Source organism: Scyliorhinus canicula, chromosome 16 (assembly GCF_902713615.1).
Source record: "Scyliorhinus canicula chromosome 16, sScyCan1.1, whole genome shotgun sequence".
Taxonomy (NCBI): Eukaryota; Metazoa; Chordata; class Chondrichthyes; order Carcharhiniformes; family Scyliorhinidae; genus Scyliorhinus; species Scyliorhinus canicula.
The window spans coordinates 115,809,629-115,837,425 of NC_052161.1; the positions used below are offsets into that span (position 1 = coordinate 115,809,629).

The 27,797-nt window shown below is 46.1% G+C and overlaps 2 protein-coding genes and 1 pseudogene across 9 annotated transcripts in view; 1 reads left to right on the top strand and 2 right to left on the bottom strand.

The window, feature by feature from the left end:
* The window catches only part of mfap2 (microfibril associated protein 2), a 45,900-nt gene extending 25,643 nt beyond the window's left edge, over nucleotides 1–20,257 (top strand). Inside the window, exons 5-8 of the mRNA XM_038821914.1 lie at nucleotides 3,712–3,753; nucleotides 12,863–12,950; nucleotides 14,207–14,280; nucleotides 15,604–20,257. Of these exons, the coding sequence (XP_038677842.1) occupies nucleotides 3,712–3,753; nucleotides 12,863–12,950; nucleotides 14,207–14,280; nucleotides 15,604–15,707 (308 nt within the window). The 3' untranslated portion in view covers nucleotides 15,708–20,257. The remainder of the gene's footprint in view (nucleotides 1–3,711; nucleotides 3,754–12,862; nucleotides 12,951–14,206; nucleotides 14,281–15,603) is intronic.
* Nucleotides 20,258–21,052: 795 nt separating this feature from the next.
* Nucleotides 21,053–27,797, bottom strand: part of LOC119950617 (rootletin-like) — a 136,616-nt gene continuing 129,871 nt past the window's right edge. For all 8 annotated transcript variants that reach the window (XM_038773206.1, XM_038773210.1, XM_038773209.1 and 5 more), the window contains one exon: nucleotides 21,053–25,317. In XM_038773206.1, the coding sequence (XP_038629134.1) occupies nucleotides 25,234–25,317 (84 nt within the window). In that variant the 3' untranslated portion in view covers nucleotides 21,053–25,233. The remainder of the gene's footprint in view (nucleotides 25,318–27,797) is intronic.
* On the bottom strand, nucleotides 26,755–27,585 carry LOC119950620 (annotated as a pseudogene).

The window sequence follows — 27,797 nt, forward strand, 5'->3', positions numbered from 1 at the left end:
TGACCCACAACGTTTAATAGATTGTGGTTTGGGGAGCACACGGCCCACTCTACAGGTGTAGTACAGCAGAAATGGAAAAATACTTTTTAAAGCAAAACAATGTTTATTCTATGAAGTCAAGTTAACCTTTTTAAAACATACAGTGAACATCTTAGGAAGGACATCCGGTTAAAGTCACTACTGAGAGCAGTTATTAGTTTTAAATCAATAATTTAATCGTTGATCGATTTATAGTCTTTAGATTACAGAGAGAGAGACTCTAATACACCTTCTGGCTGTGACTGCAGCTATCCAGCTCTGAAAATGAAAGTAAAACACACCCTGCAGGAAGCAGCCTAAAACAAAAGTAAAAAGCTGCCAGACAGCCCAGCTCCACCCACACTCTGACACCATTGGTAAACACCCATTTCTTAAAGGTACTCTCACAAGACACCTCCCCCCAAGAAAAAAAAATAAACCATCAACTTCAAGATGGTTTCATTTTTCACCTTTTCACTTTCCTTTAAGAAATGCACACAGTAAATATACTTTTTCGTTTCAAAAAATAACAGTGGAGCAACCACGCTACAAAAACTTTTCACAAATGTCCGATCAAATCCACTCATGCCAAGAAATCGTATTATTTCCCGTTGTGTCAAGGATATCGAAAACTTCTCAAGGAAAGTGACTTGGGCTTTTCCAAATTCACTTTTGGCTAGGTTAATCACCAAACCTGCCTCCTGAAGTCGATCAAATAACTCCATAATAAGTTTTAACTGTTCTTTCCATGTCTGGCTGAAAATTACTAGATTGTCGATGTATACCACACAATTGGGTTATCCTGAAACTACTTTGTCAGTTAACTGTTGAAATCTGGCTGGGGCGTTTTTCATGCCAAATGGCATAACTTTGAATTGGTATATACCACCTGGAGTCACAAAAGCTAAAATCTCCTTCGCCCTTTCGGATAAAAGTACCTGCCCGTAATCTTTAAGTAAATCTAGTTTGGAAATAAAAGCTGATTGTCTCACTCAATGCAATTCTCCAAACATGGGATAGGATAAGAGTCAATTCTTGTAACTGCAATAACCTTTCTATAGTCCACACACAACTGTTGGGTATCGTCTGGTTTTGGTACCATCACTATGGGTGAGCTCCATTGGCTGCAACCCACTTCAATTATGCCATTTTTAAGCATACTCTCAATCTCTTTGTTAACCTGTGCCAATTTTAAAGGGTTAAGTCTGCATGGATGTTGTTTGATTGGAACAGCATTTCTCACATCAACATCATGCATAGCCATTTTAGTACTTCCCAATTTATCTCCACAAACTTGCCCATGTGATATTAATAACTCTTTCAGATCAGTTCGGTTTTCCTCTGGAGGGTAACTCAACAATTTATCCCAATTTTTAAGAACATCCTCATTTTCCAATTTAATTTGAGGTATGTCAAATTCACAGTCATCTGGATTTGGTTCATCACTTTGAGTTAGAATCATTAAAACCTCCTCCTTTTTCTCTCCTTCCCTTTCAAAGTACCCTTTAAGCCGATGAGACTCGGTGAGTCTTCCCTCTATCTGGTGTTTTTACCACATAATTCACCTCACTTAATTTCCTTTCAATCTGATAAGGTCCATAAAACCTTGTTTTTAAAGGTTCACCTACCACTGGTAACAATACTAAAACTTCATCTCCACTGGCAAAACTACGAACTTTGGATTTCTTGTCCGCGACACGTTTCATCACATTTTGTGCAAATTTCAAATGTTGTGTAGCCAATTCACCTACTCTATTTAATCGTTCCCTAAAATTTGACACGTAATCCAATAATGTAAGTTCCGATTTCTCACTCATCAATTTTTCCTTAATTTAAGTGGTCCTCTTACCTCATGACCAAAAATTAGTTCAAAAGGACTGAATTTAGTTGACTCATTCGGTGCATCCCTAATTGCAAACAGTACAAATGGAATTCCTTTATCCCAATCCTCTGGATAATCTTGACAATAAGCCATTGTCTTTAATATTTGATGCCACCTTTCTAGTGCTCCCTGTGATTCTGCATGGTACGCAGTTGATTTAAATAGTTTTATTCCTAAGCTATCCATAACTTCTTTGAATAACCTTGAGGTAAAATTTGATCCTTGATCTGATTGTATTTCTGTGGGTAGTCCATATCTAGTAAAGAATTGAAGTAACTTCTCCACAATCTTTTTAGCTGTAATATTGCGTACTGGAATGGCCTCTGGAAACCGAGTAGACAGATCCATTATCGTCAAAAGATATTGATTCCCACTTTTTTTTTAGGAAGCGGTCCTACGCAATCAATTAGGACCCTTGTAAAAGGTTCCTTGAATGCTGGAATGGGTATTAAGGGTGCTGGTTTTACCACTGCTTGAGGTTTCCCTATCACTTGACATGTGTGACATGATTGACAAAATTTAACTATATCTTTATGTAGTCCAGGCCAATAAAAATGTTTTTGGATTTTAGCTTGAGTTTTCCTTATCCCCAAATGACCTCCCACTGATACCTCATGTGCAACTCACAACATCTCCTTTCTATACCCAAACGGCAATACTACTTGATGAACTTCTGCCCACTTTTCATCCGCCTGCATATGCAAAGGTCTCCATTTTCTCATCAAGACATTACTTTTACGGTAATAACACTCTGGTATGCACGCAGATTCCTCTTCTGTGTATGCTTTCTGATACATCTGGTTTATTTCTACATCTTTCTGTTGTAACTTTGCTAATTTTCCTGAACTAAAAATATCCGCCTCATCCTCACCTGTTTTTGTTCTTTTTCAACCATCTGATCAAAAATCGTTTCTGATAATTGCACTTCAACGTCATCTTCATCTTTAATTTCTCCTCTTGTCTTAACCTGTGACTTTGCGACCTTGTTACTACACAATCCGGAAAACTCCCAGGATACTCGTCCTTCAACACTTCAGTTGTTTGATTTTCCACTGGCTTATCAACCACAGTAGGCATCACTCCCGCCTGCGATCCAGCTATATCATTACCGAAGATAAACTGCATTCCTGGACAAGATATTTTCTCCATTACTCTTACTTCCACTTCATCACTCTTCACTGGACTTTCCAACCTTACCTTATATAATGGAACACTACTCCTCTCACCCTGAATTCCACATATTACCACCTTTTATGGCAACATTCTTCCCAAACTACATAACTCCTCATCTCTTACCATTAAAGATTGACTAGCTCCCGTATCTCTTAAAATTGTGACTTATTTACCTGCTCCTCCTGGTGCACATGAGTAAACCGTGGGCAGCACGGTAGCATAGTAGTTAGCACAATTGCTTCACAGCTCCAGGGTCCCAGGTTCGATTCCCGGCTTGGGTCACTGTCTGTGTGGAGTCTGCACATTCTCCCCCTGTGTGCGTGGGCTTCCTCCGGGTTCTCCGGTTTCCTCCCACAGTCCAAAGATGTGCAGGTTAGGTGGGGTAACAGGGATAGGGCAGGGGAGTGGGCCTAGGCAGGCTGCTCTTTTGGAGGGCTGGTGCAGACTCGATGGGCTGAATGGCCTCCTTCGGCACTGTAGATATTCTTTGGAAAAAAAAATAATGTGGGTATTCCCATCAAAATACCCTCCATTTTTTCATCATTCTGTAGTACCTGCAGTGCCTGGAGCTCCCTGTTTAAGTGATTAATTGGTGGTCACTTGGATGTAGCTTTAATAGTATTCCTTTTTCACAATAGGTACAAATTTTGAAACAGAACCGACAGAGCCTGGTCCCCTTGGTGAGTAATGGAATGATTATACCTTCAGTGCTGTTCACTTTTAAGGAACTGTTGAATCTTTGTTACTTGTTCATCTCAATATATTGGGCAGCTTTGCTCTTCCCCAGACCCTTGTGGACACGGCTCACAGTTACACATCTCGGAACATGGACACTGTGTTGGCCAGTTGTGCAGGTTGCTGGTAGTAGATTTCACAATTTATAACAACATTGAAAACAATTCTGAGAAGATTTCCGCTGTTTGATATCTCAAAGGGTTGGTCTATGGCCTTTATTGCAAGGGGGATATTGTAGTCAATGAGGAGCCCCGAAAAGGTGAGTCAAAGGTAGTTTATTTCTACTCACTGGTTATAACAGATGAAGGAGGATAAAAATAGGGAGATCTTGCTGCAACTGTACAAGGCATTGGTCAGACCACACCCAGGCCAGAATCTTACGTTGGTCAGCGTGCGTGCACCTGACCTGGAAGCGCTTGAAACCGTACGAATAGACATTGGCCGCATACCCCGACATCACACCATCGCGCAATATTTAAGTTGGTGGGCGTGCCCGAGTTGGAACCGCATTCACCAACAATCAAGCAGGCAGCTTAGTCCATTACGAGCTAATTTAATGCAATTCTACGTGTCCCTCTGCTTTTACGGTCTGTGGGTGGGCCCATTAGCCAGGCGGCCTTTACGTTTCGCATTTATCCTCGATCCAGGTGCAGGTGAACTGTCAAGGATGCAATAAAATTTAAAACGTGTCTGGGGTCAGAGGCTTGTGTTTGAAAGTGCTGCCTCGAGACGCTTTTCTTCAGAAATCTTCTGCCGCTATTTATTTTCCCTGGGCCGGCAGCACCTCCACCCCCCCCCCCCCCTCTCCCTTCCCCACCGCTGAGGCAGCTCTGCACCCGCTGAGGGAGCAGAGTGGAAGTGCCGGCCCCCACAATCCCTTCTCTCTGTGCCTGCCCTCCCTGACAGTGCTCCGCCTTTCACAGAGCGCAGTTCACATTGCAAGGTTGTTAATGGCCAGCCAGCGTGAAATTGTGCTTAGGGGCAGACGGTGGCCAGGAACGCATTTCATGTCCACTTCCAGGCTGCCATGGGCCCAAAATTCAGGCCCTGGAGGACTGGGCTTAGTTTCCACTGAAGAAGGGGCCATCTTGCATTGGAGGCAATTCGGAAATGTTTCACCAGGCTGACTCTTGGGATGAAGGATTGTCTTGTGAGGAATGACTGATCATTTTGGGACCTACGTTCATTGGAGTTGAAAAGAATGCAGAATATTACCTGCATTTGGCAGAGTGCAACAGCGGGCGGGAAAAGCAGCGCTGTGTCAGCGGCTTTCTCCACAGTATCGTAAAACAAGGGGCCGGGCCCACAATGTCACGTTGATGGGCCGGTTTCTTATTCTCCTTGCCCTGCCAACAGCTTAGTAGATAGGGGCTACACCAGAGCCACCCCAGAGCTCAATGGTTCACCAGCAACTCTTCCATGCCCCCCCCAATTTGGCATAATGCATGCAGCTGTGGCCACCACAGTGACATAAAAGATACTGAAGCATTGGCGTAAGCATGGGATAGATTTACAAGGATGTTACCAGAATTATGAGGATAATTCACTCATGCAGTCACAATCAGGCACAAAGGGGGGTCTTGCAGACAGTATTGATAGACTTAAGGGAAATTTGGATGCTTCCTTGCAGGAGAAGGGATTTGAGGAAAACGAGAGTGAGAAAAGCCTAATTATAGTGGGCAAGACATGTGTGAAGTATAAACCATGGCATCAGGTCAAATGGCCAGTTTCTGTTTTGGGGATATGTAAGTGTATTTCCTGGTTAGAGACAGACTGGAAATGTGTTAGGGATGTACTGAGAGTGAAAGAACATTGATGTACTAAGGGTTAACTATTAGGAACAGGATGATGGTTAGGTGATAGTCATTGTTGATCTTTTGGGGATTGTTATGCTAGATAATTGGGTGGATAGGCCATTCTAAATTGTCCCTTAGTATCTAAATGTTAGGTGGGGTTACAGGGATAGGGAGGGCGAGTAGGCCCGGGTAGGGTGCTATTTCAAAGAGTTGCCTCCTTCTGCCCTGTAGGGATTCTATGATTCTTTGATATCTATGGTAATTTCTTTGACTTTGCCATCAGTGACATTACAACCCTTGTGAGACACAGAGGGTGGGGTTTCTAGCCCCTCCAGTCCCGCCGAAAGCTAAGGCCCGTAGGCTTTGGCGGGATGGGAGATCCCGCCGGTGGCCAATGTATCGCCACATCCACCACAGGGAAACCCGCTGCGCGTGGGGGGGGAGGGTTGGTGGGGGGAGGGTTGGTTGGGGGGTGGGGGCGCATGGAGGGAGGGTTGGGGGGGGCACCATTCTGCAAGTGTGGGGCAAGATGGGGGTCAGGCCAGGAGTGAACCCACACCATCGTGTCATTGTGCCTCACAATACAAACAGGAGGTTTCCATTAAATCTCAAATTCACTACTCCCATCTGAATCAGCAGGCACAGAAACTTGCCCTGCACAATCTCCAAATATTAAAACTGGTCCATGGAGCATCATTACTTCGGCAGCTGCATTCTGCTACAGAGTAAAGGGATTCGCTCCATTACTCTGTTGGTGACAGGCCCACTGCTGCTTCCATGCGTGACCACCAAATTCCTTTGAAGAAGTTTAAAAATGAGGAGCTTTTCATAACTATATTTGGGTAACTGGACACACACGGCCTTCAAAGCAACACTTGCCCAAACAAAGAAAGACACCAAGCAAATATTTGCCATAAACAGGCTGGTAGGATATATATAATTGAGTGTAAATATTTCACTCCCTTGATATATTCCAAACATTGGGTTGCAGGATGGGTCGCCATCCAAGCACAAGGCTATCTAATAATTTTGGCCAATAAGAAAGAACCTAGTATACAATCCGTCTTTTTTTTAAAGAAAGGTATAATCTTTTTGTCAAAATTGGATTTGATCAAACCCGAGCTGAGGAAATTGGTCATATGACACCATGAATATCTACGAGTTGGGTTTTGTTAATACTCAGTAAACTGGACAGTTTGATATCTTGCCCAAAAAGCCGACAGTTATGAAGAAAGTTACATCTAGCAGCACTGTTCTGATTAAATGGGACGTGTTTGAACATAGTATGACTATCGTTTTAACAACCGTTTGCCAAGAATCTTTGGAGCCATCCATTTAGACCCTTACATTTGTAATATTTGAACAGCTGCTTTCTATATTTTATCCCTTGCTAATAATTTGTATAATTTGGCTTCCTCGCTTTGGACCAAAGCCTCGTGTAAGAAAATGCTTTGTTTGGTGCTGGGAGTAAGAAGGTCCATTGGCAATGTTATTTCTGGCATTGCTGTTGGCTTGGCTTAGCTCTTATCTGATTGGAGAGTTCTGTATTGAGCCACTAGGTTGAAGTAGCACTCCTTCCTAACCCTTTAACTTATTGTTCGGACAACTATCTTGAAGGACTGAGAGTTGGCATTGTTCATCTCCTCCTGCCTCATTTTAAGCCACTATTGCCTGTCAAGATGCCACAGCAGAAAGATTAATGTCGACCCACTGTATTGTCCAATTCTACAACAGCAAGCCAACGATGATCATCACTGGTGCCTGGGTTGGACTTGTATCCAGGAGCCGCAATTCAAATTGAATTACATTATCAGTTCAAGGAAAGTGTAAAATAAATCAAAAAATGGTGAAGTAGTTGGCAGTTTTAATGTTCCCTTTGGACTAATGGCGTGTTCCAGTTCCTGCACTGAGTGACAAGCCAATCGACAAGCTGCACACTCCAGTCCATTTTTGTTGACCTCACACAGCTGTCAAAACGGCTCAGCCAGGAGCAACGTGGGAGAGCAGTTGTACCCATCTGAAGGCAGTTACAATTCACCCAAGCAGCTGAGATAAAGAGAGAAAAGTGGTGCAGGAAAGGAACCACTTCATAATTTGAATTATAAGACAGACAATAATGAATAGATTTATCGGAATGGAGTTTGCTGCGAAGGCAGAGGTGGATTTGGAGGCGGGTATGGTGGCAACTCCTTGCCTCTGGCTGGTGTGCCAGCCTGTCACCATGTCCCTGCTCCTGGCCGACTTGTCAGGGTGGCAGCTTCTGGGAGGTGGCGTCTACTTGCCTACCAGTGGTGCGTAGAAGCCTAATTCGGCCACTTAAGGTGCCAATTCAGGGCAGGTCACACACCGTTTAATTATCAAGACGTTGGACAGGCCGCGCCAACCTGATGGGTCTGCAGCCTGAGATGGTAACTGGTTCCCTCCATTCTGAGGGGGTTTGACAGGAAAGAGGCTGGGAGGGTGTTTCCCCTCATACCATGTAGCAGAGAACGTTCATTCCAGTCTGAGGTGAATTTGCTGATCAGTCAGGATTCTACTATCAGTTAGTCACAACATCCCCGTGCTGCATCGGGGGGGGGGGGGGGGGGGGGGGGGGGGAACAGCCCTGTTCCTACTGATCACTCCTGCATGACCCACGTTGGAAAATGTGTGCACACGTTCAGAAAGTGGGTGATGACAAACATTGGACTCTGTTGTGCTAGCCCATTGTGCAGGCTGTCCACTATCTACACACTACAAGTCAGGAGTGGAGAGTATTCTCCACTTGCCTGGATGAGTGCAGCTTCAGCAGCATTCAAAGAGCTTGATACCAGCCAGAAAAAAAACAGCCCACTCGATTGGTACCCCATCCACCGCCTTCAACATTCACTCCCTCCATCACTGACGCACAGTGGCAGCAGTGTGTACAAGATGCACTGCAGCAACTCACCAAGGCTCCTTCACCAGCGCATTCCAAACCCTGGGGCGGGGTACTCCGTTGCCCGACGCCGAAATCGGGAAATGTCATTAGCGGGCCTTCGATGGGCTGAGTTCCCAACGGCGCAGGCCACGTGTGGACTTAGTGGTTGAGAGCCTGGTGTGGTGGCTGCGGAGAGAGAGAGGTCATGCGGAAAGTATCCAACACCGCCATACTCCGCCGAGAGCCATGCCACTGGCCAGGGGCTTCTGCCAGGGCTGGAGGGAGTGGTGGGGGGGGGGGGGGGGGGGGGGGGAGGCAGGAGGTGGGGCTGTGGGGACAGGGTGGGTGGGTACGCAGTCCAGCACAGCCGGTGCCATCTTTTCTGGCACGATCAGTGGGTGTCTGGGGTGTGTATGCGTACGTGCGACCACAGCTGGTCAGCCCTGCACAAGTACAGCACGGACCCGCCGATCCTCTAACCGCCTTCCGCTGGTGTTCCACGCGGCACTGGTGCTAGCCCCTCACCTATAGCGGAATCGGTGCATATTTTGCGCCTATTTTTCCTTTGTGCAACACCAAGGATCCTCAGTTGGCGTCAGCACTTAGACGCAGGAATGGAGAACCCAGCCCGCGATCTCGGCAACCAAGAAGGACAAGGGCAGCAGATCCATGAGAACACACCACCTGGAAGGTCCCCTCCTGATCACAATCCATCCTGACTTGGAAATCTGCTGCTCCTTCACTGTCGCTGGGTCAAAATCCTGGACCTCTCGCCCCAACAGCACTGTGGGTGTACCTACACATCCTGAACTGCAGCGGTTCAAGCTGGCTCACCACCACCTTCTGAAGGGCAACTAGAGATGGGCAATAAATATGATGGCCTAGCCAGTGATTTCCATCCCCTCCCCCACATCCTGTGAAAGAATGAAAAGAGCTCCTATACATTACATTAAGAATGACGATTAGTGCGATTACTGAAGGCCACACCTCAACAAGTCTTCACCTTTAATGTTCAAGCAGCTCAATTCATTGTAATCTCTGAGTAACGAGTTCAATTCACACTGTAGGACTCAAGTGCTTAATCGAGCTTTAGTCCCGAGGGAGTGCTGCATTGCGAGAGGTGCAGTCCTTTGATTGACATGTTGTTCAGAGGTTCTGGCCAACATTCCTCCAGCAAGGAATAATAATAATCACTTATTGTCACAAGTAGGCTTCAATGAAGTTACTGTGAAAAGCCCCTAGTCACCACATTCCGCCTCCTGTTCGGGGAGGCCAGTACGGGAATTGAACCCGCGCTGCTGGCATTGTTCTGCATTGCAAGCCAGCCATTTAGCCCACTGTGCTAAACCAGCCCCACCTAAGAACACTTCCTGGGAACAATTGCTGTTTGAGATCCTACCCTGCAGCCAACGCATTTACTTGCATAACAACACTAACTGCATGTCAAAATAAATGTATTGCTAAAATGAGTTAAGGGTTTGAAGGTGTTTCTGCTGGAGGTGCGACGTTATATAAGTCTGCCTTCCTTCAGGAGAGTAAGGAGTTAAGTTTTATGTCACATTTTCTGCTCAATATCGTGGTGAAGTCTAGCTTTGTGTGGTTACTGTAGAGAGATAGTTTGATCTTTTGATTGTTTTGACGCTGGCATCAGTTCAGTCGCTGCAAGTTAATACCATCATTTATAAAATATGTGCTTTTAGTTGCACAGTCCATTTCCTCAAATGTGAATGAATCGCTGGACAAAGTCTGGATGGTGTGATTAGCCATTCACTATAATTTCAAAAGGGTTTTACATTGGACGGCTGGCTTTCCGTCAATTTAAACTTGATCTTTAGATGTTTAAAGATAAGCTTCTCAAGATTAAAGCAAAACTTATTTGACATTTTTTCACTCCCCCCCCCTATTTCTCCTTTCCTCTGCCTCGAGTCCTGACCTTTATTCGGCTATGATTCCAGAAGTTCTTTGCCAAACGCACTTTTCCATGTGTAAGTCAGACAGTGACGCACGCCCACATTGTAGAATCAGACCGCGCAGGAAGAGGCTTGTCTGGCCTGTCATGGTTCTGCCAGCTCTTTGGATGAGAAATCCAATTAGTCCCACTCCCCAGAGCTCTGCAACTGTTTTTTATCCAAGAATCTATCCAACTCCCTTTTGAAAGTTACTATTAATTACGGCCCCATCACCCTATTGGGCAGTGCATTCCAAATCATAAACAGGGTGCTACATAAAGAAAATTCTCATCCCTCCTCTTTTGCCAACAGTATACACTGGGTACCGACCCTCTCTTCTTACTCACCAGATATAATTTTGAACTTCCCGCATTCACCAGTTTTCAGTCAGTTTCATTCACTCCGGGGGTGGCACGGCGGTGCAGTGGTTAGCACTGCTACCTGCGGCGCTGAGGACCCGGGTTCGATCCTGGCCCCGGGACACTGGTCGTGTGGAGTTTGCACATTCTCCTCATGTCTGTGTGAGTCCCACCCCCACAACCCAAAGATGTGCAGTGTAACTTTCCCCTTAACTGGAAAAAAAAGTAATTGGGTACTTTAAAAATCTTTTTAAAATTTCATTCACTCCACGTGATATCAAGAAATGGCTGAAGACACTGCATGTACCCCAACAACATCCCCCAGCTGCAGTACTGGAGACGTGCTACAGTCCAGCTGCATCCCCTAGCACTGCTGCCTCACAGCTCCAGGGATCGAGGTTCGATTCTGTCCTTACATAACTGTCTGGAGTTTATACGTTCTCTTTGCCTGCGTGGGTTTCCTCTGGGTGCTCCGGTTTCCTCCCACTGTCCAAAGATGTGCAAGTTAGATAGATTGGCAATGATAAATTGCCTCTTAGTGTCCGAAGTTTAGACGGGGTTACAGGGATACGGGGATAGAACAGGGGAGAGGGCCTAGGTAGAGTGCACTTCACGCTTGATTTGGGCTCGATGGGCCCAATGGCCTCCTTCTGTACTGTAGAAATTCTATAGATTCTAATGTGAAACATTGCCTATATATATCCTGTACAGCCGGTTTAACCCAGTTGGCTGGACAGCTAGTTTGTGATGCAGAGCAAGGCCTACAGCGCGGGTTTAATTACTGTACCAGCTGAGGTTATTCATGAAGGCCCCATCTTGTCACTCTTGCCCCTCGTCTGAGATGTGGGACCCAGGTTCGATTCCGACCTTGGGTGACTGTGTAAAGTTTGCACTTTCTCCCTTTGTCTGCGTGGGGGTCCTCCGATTTCCTCCAACGGTCCGAATTGCAGGTTAGGTGGATTGTCCATGCTAAATTGCTCCTTGGTGTGTCCAATGGTTAGGTTGGGTTCCGGGAATGGGATGGGGGATTGGGCCTGGATAGGGTGCTCTTTCAGAGGGTCGGTGCAGACCCGATGTGTCGAATGGCCTCCTTCTGCACTGTAGGAATTCCATTCCATGTGGTGATCCTCAGATTAAATCACCACCAGTCAGCTCTCCCCCTTAAAAAAAAAAGGCAGGATAATTTCAACCCGGCCAATTACTGCCCCATCGGGCTGCTCCCCATCGTCGGCAAAGTGACGGAGGTGTCCTTGACAGTGCTATCAAGTGGCACTTAAACAACAGTAGCCTGGTCACTGAATACTCTGGGTTCCGTCAAAAGCAGTCCTCTTGTCCTCTTCACTGCTTTATTTCTGAGTTTCATGTCATCTTCAAACTTTGAACTTCTGTACATCCAAACCTAGGTCATCGAAGAGAGCAGTGGCCCCCAGAGCCAATCCCTTGGGGACATTATTGTACACTTCCCTCCAATCTGGAAAAACAACTGTTCACCACTACTCCCTGGTTTCTGTTCCTTAGTTATCCTTATATCCATGCAGACATTGCCCCATAGGCTTCAATTTTGCTAACAAGTCTATTATTTAATAGTTTATCAAATGCCTTTGAGAGACCAGACACAGAATAGCCACCACACTTCTGTCAACCCTCTCTGTTAATTCATCAATAAATTGAATCAACTTAAAGCTTTTGACTCCCTTATTGTGGAAGGAATTGGACACCTACTGACGCCTTGCTCTAGTAGCAAGTCCATGTGTGTGAATCTGGACCAGTAAGCATCACTGTGGGGCCATCATAAGTTGAGTCCAATCCTGTCCTCAGCTGTTAACTACATTTGTGCTCTGCCAACTGGGATTGCTGTAGAGCAACCAGGGTCAGGAACCCAGCCTTGGCTATTTGGTTTCTGTTTCCCCCATGTTGCTCCTGTTGTTTCAATTGGGAGTAGTTCATACAGCACAGGCCCAAGGATTGAGCAGGTCAGTGTGGTGAACCATTTGTACTTATTTCCGCTGGATCCACTTGCAACCATTAAAGCAATGTTCTCTGCCCATCAGATTGCCGGGAGGAGCAGTATCCATGCACCAGACTCTATTCTGTACACAGACCCTGCAAACAGTGCCTCAAGAGCCTTTGCTTTTACAGGTAAGCACACTTAGTCCTTGGCACCCACCTTTTTGGAACAGCTTAGTTTGGGTCTTAAATCTAATTCCCACTTCAACCTTACTTCTTAAGACTTTCTTACCATTGAGGCAAATTTGAATCTGCTGTAGATACCATCCCAAGATTGATGGCATCGAAGGGCAGCACGGTGGTGCAGTGGGTTAGCCCTGTTGCCTCATGGCGCCGAGGTCCCAGGTTCGATCCCTGCTTTGGGTCACTGTCCGTGCGGAGTTTGCACATTCTCCCCGTGTTCGCGTGGATTTCACCCCCACAACCCAAAGATGTGCAGGGTAGGTGGATTGGCCACGCTAAATTGCCCCTTAATTGGAAAAAATGAATTGGGCACAATAAAATTTATTTAAAAAAAGATTGATGGCATCAGACAAGGAGAAGTAGTAGGGCAGTGGGTCAGACTCATACAAGAGCGCAACTGCTTAGAATCATAGACCCATTCTCTTGTAGCCTCTGCCTGATGTTTCCATGTATAAAGCTGGGAGTGTAACGACAACAACATCCCCCTTTTCACCTATGTTGGGTACTTGTATCTCTATACGAATACTGCATCCATTCAGAGGGCAGAGAAAACAAACACTGGGTGAGACGAGGCTTGATGCAATAATTGAGCTGCTTATTTCACAGCCCGTGAACAGGCAGAGAAATAGTTACAATCAGGTTCCGTTCAATCAATCTGTGGAGTTTATGCTTGAGGAATGGGGCACAGTTCAAAGATGTGCAGGTTAGGTGAATTGGCCACGCTAAATTGCCCTTTAGTGTCCAAAAGGTTAGGTGGGGTTATGGGGATAGGGTGGGGGATTGGCCTAAGTAGGGGGCTCTTTCCTAGGATCAGTGCTGACTTGATGGGCCGAATGGCCTCCTTCTGCACTGTAATGATTTTATGATTCTTTCTGGCCCTCTTTGGATCTATAGGATGCAATAGTCACCTTCTCTCTGCCAGACCACATTGCGATGTGGAGCCTTGTGAGCTGCCCTTTGATGTCAGCTAATAGCGTGACGTCCTGGAAAATATGTTAAGACTTTTTTAAAATGGCTCTGCCCCTAACCTCAATATCAGCCCATGCTGCAGTAAGGGTCTGCTGTGGGTTATGAGTGGAAGAGTGTATGGCAATTGAATCAAAACTGAAAAGAGAGACTGTTCTGCAGAAAGGGCTTTCATTGGGAGAAACTGCTGTTGCTTGTCTTGGTTTCTGTACCCATCATTCATACTTCTCGCTCTGCAGCCTTCGCAGGGTCTATGTGGTTAACAAGGAGGTCTGTGTCCGCACTGTCTGCGCCCACGAGGAGCTACTGAGAGGTGAGTAGGAGGTCTCAGGACTACAACCAAACGGGGAGCTCCGCCGCGTTGCGGAGGTCTGGAGTCAGTATTTGTTATAATCAGAAAGTTGGAGCACCCATATTCACCACAGTGCTGCTGGCCTTGACAGGCACAGTTAGGAGTGTGAGAGGTGGGAGGTACTTTGAGGTCTCCTCGCTCTCGCTCTGCTGCAGCAGAGATCGGAACGGTCCGCGGCTCCTCTCCTCTCCAGTCTTCTTATGTTCATGTATGGCCTAAGTCTTATTTTGGCCATCACATTGGCCTTCAGTGTTTTCTAATGACACAAGAGAACAGAATGGAGTAGAAGTAGATATTTTCACAGGGAAACCGTGTGGCTTTAGAAGGGCAGTGCCAGGGAGATTGGTCTCGGCAGGGTTTTTTGTTGAAGAATCCGATTGCTGAAAATATTGTCCGATTCAGATATTGTGGTCAGTTGCTGGAAGAACATGGCTGGCAGAGAACTATTCCTCTCATTCGCTGATGCTAGCAACATTCTGGGATTTAAAAAAAAAGTCTACTGGCCCTTCCAGGGCAAGGGACGGGTGCCCAGGAGGCGGGAAGAGCAACAGTCCTTTCTGCAGGCATTTAGACGGTGCAGAGGTTTGGATCCAACATAATGTCCTGGAACGGTTGACGCTCAGTGGTACAGCTCAACGTTTGGGACACATATCCCGACTTGTATGTCTTGTGTATTTCGTAAAGAAAGAAACCGAGGGTGAAGTTCCCTGCCTTCCCTATTGCCTGTTTCTCAGTGGCGAGGGTGAAGTTCCCTGCCTTCCCTATTGCCTGTTTCTCAGTGGCGAGTGTGAAGTTCCCTGCCTTCCCTATTGCCTGTTTCTCAGTGGCGAGTGTGAAGTTCCCTGCCTTCCCTATTGCCTGTTTCTCAGTGGCGAGGGTGACGTTCCCTGCCTTCCCTATTGCCTGTTTCTCAGTGGCGAGGGTGAAGTTCCCTGGCTTCCCTATTGCCTGTTTCTCAGTGGCGAGGGTGACGTTCCCTGCCTTCCCTATTGCCTGTTTCTCAGTGGCGAGGTTGAAGTTCCCTGCCTTCCCTATTGCCTGTTTCTCAGTGGCGGACCACCTCCTGCCGCTGTCGATGGAATTTCCCATCGAATCCACTCATGCCGCCGGGAAACCTGCGGCGGGGTGCGCTGTCGGCGGTTCCAGAAGATCCCGCCAGCGTGACCAGCCGGAAGGTATCGCCCCAGTTTACTGAATGTTCACTATGGGTTCATATTCCCACATGACGAGCACCTAATCCATATCCTTTTGTTCCTCCTGTTCTCGCCGACTCCTCTTTTGCAGCTGACCTGTGCCGAGACAAGTACGCAAAGTGTGGGGTCATGGCCAACCGGGGGCTCTGCGGCCAAATGGCTTCATCGTGTGACAAGAGCTGTGGCTCCTGCTGAGAAGGACGAACAAACTGATGAACGGGCCACGCGTGGAGCCTTGGTCCAGGAGATAGAGGAATCTCCATATATATCAATAATAATACCTTAAGTAATTTAGAGGGATCATTTTCATATTTCTATAACTCTGATGGTGCTGGGAGATCTTTCATATTATCCTCTGTTCTTGATTGTGCACATAATGTCATAGGTTAATGCTGTTTGGTGGAGGGGACCACTACAATGCAGGTTACACGTGAAGCCTTGGGAATTCAGTCATTCCAGCTTTGTATCCATGTTGCCATGACGATTCGTGAACCAAAGGCCTTGCCATTCCTTCTTGGCTACACCGTGCCTGCCTGGGAGAAGGAAGGTGGATGGAGAGTACCTCGCACTGAACTTACTGTCCATCCTCAATCCATCGGCCATAGAAATACAGATTCCCTCCCTGCTACCTGTTGCTGACCTGCCTTTCGTGCTGTGTGGCTGGCCGGAACTTTCGGATTTTGTTTTTAAGTCTGGAGAAAAATTAGATATCGCGTGATGTCTCAGGGTTGGGAATGAATCAAAATCCATCCTGCAGCACAATTGTGTTTTAAAGGCTGCCTGAGCGATTCATACAGCAGCAATCAAACTCTCGAGTACACGTCACCCGTGAACATGCTTCACCTCTGGAGGGACAGTTTGTACCGCCTTTTGCATCTGGAAATTGATAAATTCTCATCTGGTCACTCTCACTATCCCTACTGTCAGGGCAAGGCAGGAGTGTGTGAACATGTCCCAAATCGATTCAAACTCACTGCACTGATTGCGCCGGCCAACTCCATTCTGACTCTTCCAAATGAGTGGCGCAGTTAGATCTTCGGCCTTGGAAGAACCGAACAAGTGTTTAAAGTGTTCTTTTTAAATCCCTTTGTCTGCTATTTGGAATAGTTTAATGCCTGTTAAAAATAACAAATGGCAAGACTTAGCAAAGCCTTTTCGGTGAGTTGTCACTTCATTTCTGGAGCCCTCCTTTCCCCTCTGCAGCCATCAGCTAACCAACCCCCCAGTCCCCCCACTGCCACTGCACCGGCACTTGGAAACACCAGACACCAACTGCTTCAGTGTGGTCCTTTCCTGGAGTGACCCAGCCACCTTTAGGGTCTCACATCCCCTCCCCTGCCCAGGAGGCCAGGTAATGTTACTGTTGGATATAATGTAAACCAATACCATGTCATTACCAGTGAGTGCACTGCGAATCACTCTTCTCTCTCTCAGTCACCACATCCAAAATAATAAAACTAGAAGCACAAAGCTGTAAACTTTGACAGAAGAAAACAGTGCAGGTTCCAGAGCATGTGACTTTAAGAGTGTGGTGCAGTGCCAGCGATTAAAATGGATCGCTTTTATAATGAGGCAATAACGGCTGGAAATGGAACCGAACATTCGGTCCATAAAATTCGCTCAATCTGTGCTATCTCTCCCTTTCCCCACCCATTTAACCTACTTCCACAGCCTGTTCCTTCACGAGCTCTCTTCCTCTCTCTCTCTCTCTCCCCCCCCCCCCCTCCCCCACCCCTCCCTTAACCTACTGAGGGTAAATTCTGTATTACCACTCGGTGATGCTCAAAGGCAATCAGACAAACACTAGAATATTCATCCAAGCTCATGTCCACATTACCTGGCCTCCTGCCCTCTCTGGACAATGTCGTTCTGCTCCTGCCCCCCCCCCCCCCCCACCTCTATATTCATGCATCCCATAGAACAATTGATAATCTCAATCTCTCCTACTCCTGTAACCTATCGTCCTGTCTAATTGGGTATTGATCTGGCTCATTTGGGAATGGTGTGAGCTTTGGTACTTATTGGAACGAAGGGGATCAGGGACAAAGATTTTGTTTTAAATAACACCACTTTCTACTGAGCATAATTAAATGTGTAAGCCGTTAGTACCTGTTCCATGTTGCAATATACATACCGCTATGTGCCACACATCTGAATCCCTTTATCCCAAACATATCTGAGTGATAATAATAGGCATATTATATGTATCATTATATAAGTGAGAGACTGTCCTCTAAGGGGTTCAATAGATGTTCACATACTGAATTTTCTGCTCATAGTTACGCTACTATTTGAATCCCTACCCATACCGGTCACCAGGCAGCCGTGTGATACACACCTGGGGCATCCCCCCTCAATCCTATAACACACTCCCAGATATTTATAACTCAATGAGCTTCACTCCTGCTGCTTTTTCAATCCTCGATATTTGTACAGCCTCATTACAGACACCTAGGCAGCTCTCTGTGTTTCAAACACATGAATCCTTCTCCGATCTAACTGGTGCGACTTCTATTCAGGGATTTATATCTATTGTAATTCCAGCCTAGACATGACTTTGGTGCAATGTTAACATTGGAATGCTTAACATGCTTATCTGATCTCCATCTGTTTGCCAATGGAGGACTAACCATGGCTGCTAAATTAGCTAAGGTGGTTCAAACAAACCTGTTCAGCATTCATATATTAATATCAGTCATTTCTCGGATGCCAAGATCCTGTTCACTGGACTAACACATTAACTAATCACTTGGTCACACTGAGACTACATGGGGTCGCTATATCTCTGTGCATTGCAATAGTTACTGTTGCACTATTGCTATGTGTGAATACAAATGTTTACTGTCAGCTGAAGCCTTCCTCTAACTCGTCTCAGGAGAGTAGCATATTAACATTCCAGACGCAGCAGTCTTTTGGGTGAAACTGCCTCAGCTAAAACTGGATCCAGAGACTTTTCCGAGGAGTTCAGGATTCCTTCAGTTTATAAAACTTGACTTTCTGGTGCATCCTATTCTTTTAAAATGGTGCTTAAATATCCCTAAACACGGGGATCACGTACAGGCAAGGTTTAAAAGTCGAAACATGCCTGTTCTGCTGTTTGTATGTTGTTGTTAAGAGGGCTGGTGAGGATGGCTCTCAGCACAGGCCTGGGAACTTTGCAGCGTCTCCTCTTCCAGTCTCATCAGTGTGCTGATTTGCCTCAACATTAATTGGCTAGCGGCCATATTCTGTGCTGCAACCAACAGCCTGGGATACACGAGGAACTATGCATCGGCAGAGTCGGAGGCTGGGGACTGGGATCCTTTACATCGCAATGTGACATTGTGGCGGGAATACCTCAGAAGCATTTTGTCAGAGTAGAACAGGATTACTTGTTTGCCGGCTTTTCCTCTCAACACTTCAATTGTTTCCCAGGACAAAATATTGCATCGGAGGTAATGAGATCCATTGGATTCAAACTAAATACAGCAGGCTTGAGGGCTCATGACCGGGGTCTAAATTCGAACCTAAAGGGTTTGCCACCTGTAGATTCCATTGTAGAATCTTAGGTCGATCCTATTTAGAGCAGATTGTCTGCTCTCGGAATCAGGGGCAGCTTAGCATCTCAAACTGGTTGGCGATTCAGATTCCTTTCCAGTAATCCAGGAAACAAAACGCTTTTTAAAAACCTGGTGGAGTAACCATGATCAGCCGCTAAGACTCTCACAGCATGCTTTTGGAAATATATATATAAAGTTACTGCATGTGTTACTGACATCCAGTGACCAAATCGATAGATATTTACTGTAATGACCCAGTTCATGCCTAATAAACGTTTTTCCTGTGAGGTTCATGTAGAACAGTCTATATTCGTTGAATCTGTTTAAACAGGAAACATTTTCAATTCTGTAGTGAAAGGACAAGGAGGTATAGCCATTGGACAGATTTTTCAGAGAACTGGCGAAGATGCGATGGGCTGAAAGGCCTCCTACCGCATGGGTCTTGGTCTTGGATTCTGACATCAGTAATCCATTGGGCACCTGGTCCAACAGTGACTAGATCAAATTAAAAAGGAAACGATAAGCGCCCCCACCCCCACCTTCCCCCTCAACAGTTCAGTTTCCATGGGCAGTATACCAGTGTGCAACTGAGATGTGCTGACCAGGAAGGTCCCCACTTCCATGTCTAAACTGTGTTGAGTTAGCCAATTCCAGCCAGGGTGATGGTAATGGGGCCACAATTGGTTTCAGCGCCTCTGGGTCGTGGAGAGGGGAAAAAGCAGCCTAGATTCAGACTCCCAACTGCAATACAGTGTAGCTCCTGCTGGAAGACCCACGTTCTGCAACATCATTGGATCGATGCCTGCCATGGTGGAATAGCTGCTGATACCTCATGACTCAGGCTGAGAAGTGAAGAATGGTCACTTGGGACAACATTCTGGAGAATGCCCAGGAGCCATGGAGCTGTAACCCAGCTGGGGGTTAGTGCCTTAAGTAGGAGGGGAGGGGGGGGGGGGGGGGGGTGAGGCAACATTTGGAGGGGAATTTTTAAAAATAAGCTGCCTCATCTCTGCTCCGATCGCCTGCAGTGAAAAAAACAAAACTTGAGACATGCTTGCTCAGAACTCCTTGGTATAAATGTTCTTGAAGTACCATTAGGAGGCGGTGCTGTATTATGTGCAATTGGGTGAGATATTTCTGTGTAATCTGATTCATACTATAACTGATATATCCCATTTTGTACAAAAATAAAGTCGCTTAAAGGAGTTGTGCTGTTCATGTTGTCCCTGTTCTTATTTCACAGGTCTCCCTTTTCATATTGTTATTCCAGTGCAAAGACTAATGGTCAGCAGTATGTTGGGTGCGACAGTCAGTCTCTCACTGAGACACTAGTCACATACAATCTGCATCTGGGCATTCCTAATGTCAGGTCGGTATTCTGAACCTTGATGTACAGTGGAGGCCAGATGTTGCCACACAGGGAGAGAACCCGCAAATGACCTGACCATTGCTTAGGACAGGGGGTTCCAAACACTGGGTCCTGATACCCTTTGTGGGATGAGATTGAAGGGGGGGGGGGGGGGGGGGGGGGGGGGGTGGACCTGAACTCCAAGCGAGCAATGGAGACCTTGAAGCTCAGACTGTTTTGACTGAATGCTCCTTTAAATAATTGTGTTACTTTTCTGTCAGTGGGCCATGGCTTGTCTATCCTCTTAAGGCCCGATTACTGCTACAACCACAACCTGTAAAAAGGTGCTTTTTTCCGCATTTATCAGGGCAAAGCCTAGCAGTTTTAACCCCCACTGCACCTTATCATCAACTCAAGAACTACCTCCCCCCATTTTTACTTGGGTGTGAGGTGGGGGGGAGGAGGTCATATGAAGTCTGGAGCCTTAAAATGGGGGTCACATCGGTTAAACGTTTGGGCGAGTTCTACTGTAATCAAACTTGGGTTTCAAATTAAAGTTTCAATATACAGCGCGACATATAATTTCTGTAGGAACTGGACTGCCAAAAAGAATGAATGAAAGCAACGACAAAAAAAATCCTCAAAGCATACAGGAGAATTGAATGTTCACTGTTTATTTTCTGAAACATCTAACACAATTCCCAAAGCAAAGTGCCCATCAGTATCTGTGGCACCCAATCCACTCCTGAAAGTGTGATAATAACGGGTTACAGTTAATGGACTCAAGGGATGGGACGGTGGTTAAAGCAATAAGACACCTACAAAAAGTAGCCACCTAATGCACTCAAAATTAGCACAAGGACATCACAGGTGTAGCAAAGGTTTTGGAAAAGCAGGGCCGGAGCCGGGTGTTGGTTTTCTGCAGTCTCTCTTGTGTGGCAAAAGATCTGCTGCATGATTGGAAAGTAAACATGCGATGGTGCGGGAGTGGCTGGGACTGCCTGCAGTGGGCCTTTGGTGGGTTTCGGCGACAATGTTGTTTCAAGGTGATCATCCCTCTGTGAAAACGATAGTCGCAACGTCCTGGATATGGCGCCGCATGTTTCTGTCCTTCAGGGATCACACCACCAGTCTGGATTCAGCTTAGTATTGGTCTGACTGACAGACATCTTTGATGCATTTTGCCCATCAGGAATGGTCCAGTACATTGGGGGGGGGGGGGGAGGATGCATTGGTCACAAATGGTTACAAGCTGGTAGATACAACACATCTTATGCATCTCTCTGCACAAGGAACAAGAAACCAGAAACAATTGGCTTTCTTGTTCAACTTTAAATGTTGATGCCGGATCCGACCGCACTAAGCTACTGGAAAACATCAGGGAAAAAAACTAGGAGACAGCGAATTGTTTTTAAAAAAAAGAACACACCAAAAAAATAGATATTTTAAGCATTTGTATCGATTTCTTCTTTAGATTATGAACAATAGATCTCCTGTGATTTTAAATCTATTTTCAGATAAAGTGATGCTTTAAAAAATTATGATACTCTAGCTACGTTTGAAAATCTATTCATCCAGGCAGATGGAGAACGGATCTGGATGAGACAATTCGCTCCAGTGAGCTCTGATAAAGTGTCTACGTTTCACTATCTACAGCATACCAAAGGTAAAGTCAAACAATTGGGGCTGGTGTATTTAGAATCCAGCGTTTCACATTCATTTCACAAACACAGTAATCCTAAATGTACAGCAATGTACAGCATCTCAAAATTCAGTGCTGGTTAATAGTTCAATTCTGGAGAACTGGTCTAAACACGGACTTGCAAAAATACATCCAGATGCATGCAAGGGGGTGAACATTAGCTGCCTCAAACAATCAGTGTTTGGTCTCGTCAACTGCTGGTTATTGCAATACTTTAGAGTAAATTTGCTTCGTGGACAGACATTCCAAGAGAAGCTGCTACAATAAATCCTCGGTAATTATAGAAAAAGAATGAGTTTTGAATAATGGGCAATTTATTCTCCTCAGACCAAATTTATCACACAAATCTAGTTGAACCTGGGTGAGCGCTTCTGTGCTACTGTCAGAGTCTCTGATTGTACAGCGACTCCTTGTGCGCCAGTGTCATACTGTGCCACAAAGTCCATGTGGGTGCCACATTAGAACATGGGTCAGAGTTGACTCATCTTAGTTGGTGAAGTGGCGAGTGAAAGCAGCCAGGCTTCCTGCTCCTGACCACTTACCATCAGCTCCTGCCACCCCATGCGCGCTGGTGTGGATTTGAACCAGAATCAGGCTCAGTTATGACGTCCTCCTCCCTCCTCATTCATATGAAAAGCCACTTGGGAAAATGACCAAAGGACTGTCAGAGGAGCAGAGCCTCCCTCGCCCAAGGACACCGAGGTCCCAATTAGCACCTGGCTGAGATCATACAACTCATCGCAAGTGAGGAACAAACCTGAGGCCTTCAAGTCTGAATGGCTCACTACCATTTTTACCCACGGAGGGCTCATGGGAAGCTCTAATATTGCGCAGGTAAAAACACTGGCTGCTTGTGAATGCAGTCTGACCTGTCAACAAAATCCTGTCGCAATTTTTTGATTTGAAAAATCCTTTCATTTCTTGAATAAAAATCGATCTCCTGGGCCTGTCTTCTCCTGCTAATCTGGAGCCAGGTTTCCCCACTTAGTGTAGCACCATTGTAACCTATACTCAAAATACAAACACAATCTATACGATCACTCAAAGAAATAGTCACTGCTGGCGAAGAGGCCAACATTGCATATTCCAGGGACGCTGTCAGAATAAAATGGCAAAGCAAAATGGGAGAAAAGCACAAAACAGAACCAAAATCTTCCTCTCCTTATTCCCCATCACATGTTGTGTTCTCATTAGCGGAACTTTACATTTTCCTGCAAATTGTCGGCATTTTCCTCCATCTTGATCCCATGACACGAGTTGGTCCAGGTTCCAGGGGCTTTTCCCCCCTCCCGGTACCTGGACCAACCTTCAACCCTTGGCCAAAAATGATGTGGTCATTGCCACCTTGCTGCGTGTGGGACCTTGCTGTGTGCAAATAGTCTGTCCTGTTACCTGCATTACATTGGTGACTCTATTTCAAAGGTACATTGGCTGTACAATGCCAAGGGAGGACCCGAGTTGGAAATGCAAGTCTTTCTTTCCTTCTTTGATGTAGATTCATTGGTGCCACGGACTCTCCCTCCGAGGCCCAGTGTGGTGTCCTGGCAACGTGGACCAGGAAAAGAAAACAAGCTGATTCATCGGTAGCACACAGCAGTTCCAAAAGTTTAGCCTCAGGCGAGTTTATTAAGATTGGCTCCTGTTGCCAGTCAAAAAAGATCAGTGGCAGAGAGTGAGGTTGGGGTTCCCTGTTGTGATGTTTGCCTTGCAGTTGATGAAAATACTTTGAAAACCTAAGTAACTACTATCAGCTCCACAGTGCGAGTCCCCACAGTGAAGAGATGTTTTAAAAATCCAGATTCAGTGGCCGTTTTACACCTCCACAGACTTGAATAGGGCAGTTACCACGGTGTTCATTACAGTACCCGTACGCAAACTGAACTCACAAATGATCCCATCTTCTGATCCCTACGACTTGCTTGGACATGAGGATTTTCTGTTTTGTGTCAGTACGATCTGTACCGCCAGCAGAATCTTTCTTTACATCTATCACCTGATGCGCTTAGCCAGTCAGAGGCTCCCATTATAAAATGCTGACAGATTGGCAAGCCTGGAAAGTCAGCAAGCCAAGCCTGGTGCAACAGGCTGTGGATGTGAAAAAGTGGTGAGCCAGGGTGCAAAAGTGGTGATTGTTGTTGGACGTGTTGTACGGGCCAGTGCTCTCAAATCACATGGAAAAGATGATACCCGCAGTCAATGATGAACAGAACATAAGAAGGATTGAGAGAGGTAAGCCGTTTGCAGCTAGCACAATTAGATGTGGAAAGGATCAGAGTTTGCCTAATCTGTAACTTATGGTTCAGGTTGGCACCGCAGAAGGTTCTCTAACTCATTCAGACAACCGCTTGGAGAAGGATTATTAAAAAAAAAAAAAATCCAATTAAGGGGCACTTTAGCATGGCCAACCCACCTACCCTGCACATCTTTGGGTTGTCAGACACTGGGAGAATGTGCAGACTCAACACGGACAGTGATCCAGGGCCAAACCCGTGTCCTCGCTGCCTTGAGGCAAGAAGGAGAGAGATTTAACCCTCGCAGACCTGTGCTTCAGACGCATGGGAAGTTTAACCTTTTGGGACCAATGTTCAGGAGTTTAACCATCTCCGATCAGCATGTCTAACCCTCTCGGGGCTGAGAATCGATTTAAAATTTTTTAAGTTTGTTGCCATTTTTGTTATTAAAATAGGAAGAGGGGGATACCTAAAAAGTATCCCTATGCTTATTTCAAATAGATTAGATTGGCCCAGATTCTCTCTAAAGGTGTCAAAGGCATTTTATGCTGACCATTTCCCCAGGCGCATTGGCAACTCATCCACACAGACCTTATAGAAGCTGCGAAAACCTGCATCTGGAACACAAGCGCTGGAGAAAGATAGGAATTGTACATGAAGCCTGTCCTGTAAAAATGTCAGAGTCTCTGCTGGCGATTCCTCCTAACATTGGATTTGGTTGTTGCGGTGATGATTTGGACCAGATGCTGCTGGTGTGTGGGGGGGGGGGGGGGGGGGGGGTGAGTAAAGGGTGTGCTATGACTCTGCTGTCATTAGAGGTTCTGTGCCTGTTGTGGTTGATCACTGTTTTACAAGGGAATGAAGGCTGCCACATAGACGCTGCCAAGTGCCAGCAATGGAATTAGTTTCCAGAGAGGATGGAGTGGGAATACTGAGGTTGGCGTCTCCGGAGTTCCTGCTGCAGTTGGTCCTTCAGTGTCGAAACCTGCAGCACATAACAAACAAAGACAGAGTAAAACCACAGGACAGAATACCAAGCGGAGCCAGATGCCGATTCAAGACCAAACAGCCCGAGGGAACTGGACCTGAATTCACCTCATGCAGGAGACTGGCTGAGATAAAATGCACCTGGGTGAATGGGATTTGCCCCACCAACTCCTGCCAACAATCATTCTCCCTCCCATGTGCCAAATGCCTCGCTATTAATGTATTAATTCCTACCCATCACGTACTCCCACCCCCTTTCAGACGATTCTGGAAACATTTAACACTTCCACAATGTGGGACAAAATGTTCCAGTCTGTACATTCGACTCGTTATCAATCTAGCCCTCCCTAGGCTCGAGTATTTAGAATTTCTGCCAGAAATAAACAGGCTCCCATAAAAACAGCCGGACGTGAAAACTTGAGGGAGGTCTATTCCTCAAATTTAAATAGAGAATTTAATTGTTAATTATCCAGGGTAAAATTAATCACAATTATGAAGCAGGTTTATTTACATACACACAACCAGCAATGTTGACTAAACAAATCCAGATGGGGTTGCCATCCATTACCCTTTGAGATGGTACACCACCCTGATGCAGCACGCCACACAGAGATCATAGAATGGATACAACAGAGAGGCCATTCGATCCATCGTGTTGGTGCCAGCTCAGCCTTTCTCCACCGAGCCCCATAAATTGTTTTCTCTTCAGATAATTATCCAAGTCACTGTTGTAAGCCGCCATTGAATCTGCCTCCACCTCACTCACAGGCACTGCATTGCAGATGCTAACCAATCGCCGCTTCACAACGTTTCTCCTCATTTCACTTTAAATCTGTGCCCTCGCGTTCTCAATCCTTCCACGAGCAGGAATAGTTTCTCCCCGTCTACTCTGTCCAGTTGCCTCATGATCTTGAACGTCCCTATCAAAACTCATCTCAACCTATCTCTTCTCTCAGGAGATCAGGCCCAACTCCTCCAATCTATCCCTCCCAGTCCCTCATCCCTGGAACCATTCTCACAGTACACTATCCCAGAATGGTACAATGTTGTAGCGAGATGGTACATTGTATTGATGTGGTATTCTATCAGAGGTGGTAGAGGTGTCCACTGTAATACAGTACCCTGACGGAATACGCATTCCTGATCGACGCTGTCCTGAGGTTGCACATTAGCTGTACGGACAGAAATTGATGCAATAGATTGCACTACGTCCCAAGGCCAACACAGCTGTTTACAGAGTGGCTGCCTTAAGTGGCAGAAGTATTCACTCACCAAGCTAATGTACAGCATGGTGTGGTGCCAAGCAATGTATAACCACCAGTCTCTACCCTGGTCTGATTCCTGCTCCTTCTGATCCTATACAATAGCTCCGGGTGAGTGTGAGTGAAGAATGTGGCTAGGACCAGGCTTGCCTGTGATCGACTAACAGGTCAATTTTTTTTTTTTTTTGCTAAACTCAACTGTTTATTAAATAAAATACAAATTAGGAAAGAGCCGGTGAAAACCTCAGCCTTTCCCATCTCAGACGTGGAGAAGCAAAAAACAAGAATGTTAGCAGGTGATGTGTACAATGGCCTTTCACTACGATACAGCGAGTCTTCAGATACTTTAACATAAGTTGGAACGCTTGTAACTGGAGAAAGTAAACGGATCTTTTTAATAAAAGGGGCTGGAGTTTGTCAAGTCTTTGCTATTTGAATAAACTCTTCAATTAGAGCTGATGAGAAGGGGGAAGCAGATTGGAGTGGAGTTCTGAAGACACTGCAGGGCTGCAGACTGATTCCTGCTCCTTCAATTCAGTGGCCATACTTCTGGAATTCCCACTCCCTGTTGTCCAGAGGGCAAACTTGTCTAGTCTTCAGCCAACATGAAATGCAGTGGAAATGGAAAGCATGATTACACCCCCCCCCCCCCCCCCCCCCCCCCCATGCGATAGTGTATTCCTCTGAAGTTGCGGAAGCTTGGTTTGCCTGACATTCTATACACAGGTCCATGATGTGAGTTCGGCAGATGGCGCGGTTATCTACCACAATGTCCCAGGCCCACAGGGCGACTGCATTCCACTTTTTAACCTCGAAGCGCTTCTTGCCGCCGGCGTGTTGGCGGAACTCGGGGCGTCCACATCCATCGCCGTCGCCATTTTGTTAGGTTGACTAACAGGTCAATTGCACGGAAAATGGCTACTTTAAAATAAAAAAAAAATTTAGATTACCCAATTATTTTTTCCAATTAAGGGGCAATTTAGCGTGGCCAATCCACCTACTCTGCACATTTTTGGGTTGTGGGGGTGAAAACCCACGCAGACACAGGGAGAATGTGCAAACTCCACACGGACAGTGACCCAGAGCCGGGATCGAACCTGGGACCTCAGCGCTGTGAGGCAGCTGTGCTAACCACTAGGCTACCGTGCTGCCCTGGAAAATGGCTACTTGACTGAGAAAGCAGAGGGTGATGCCTCCCATTGAATGAGACTCCAGT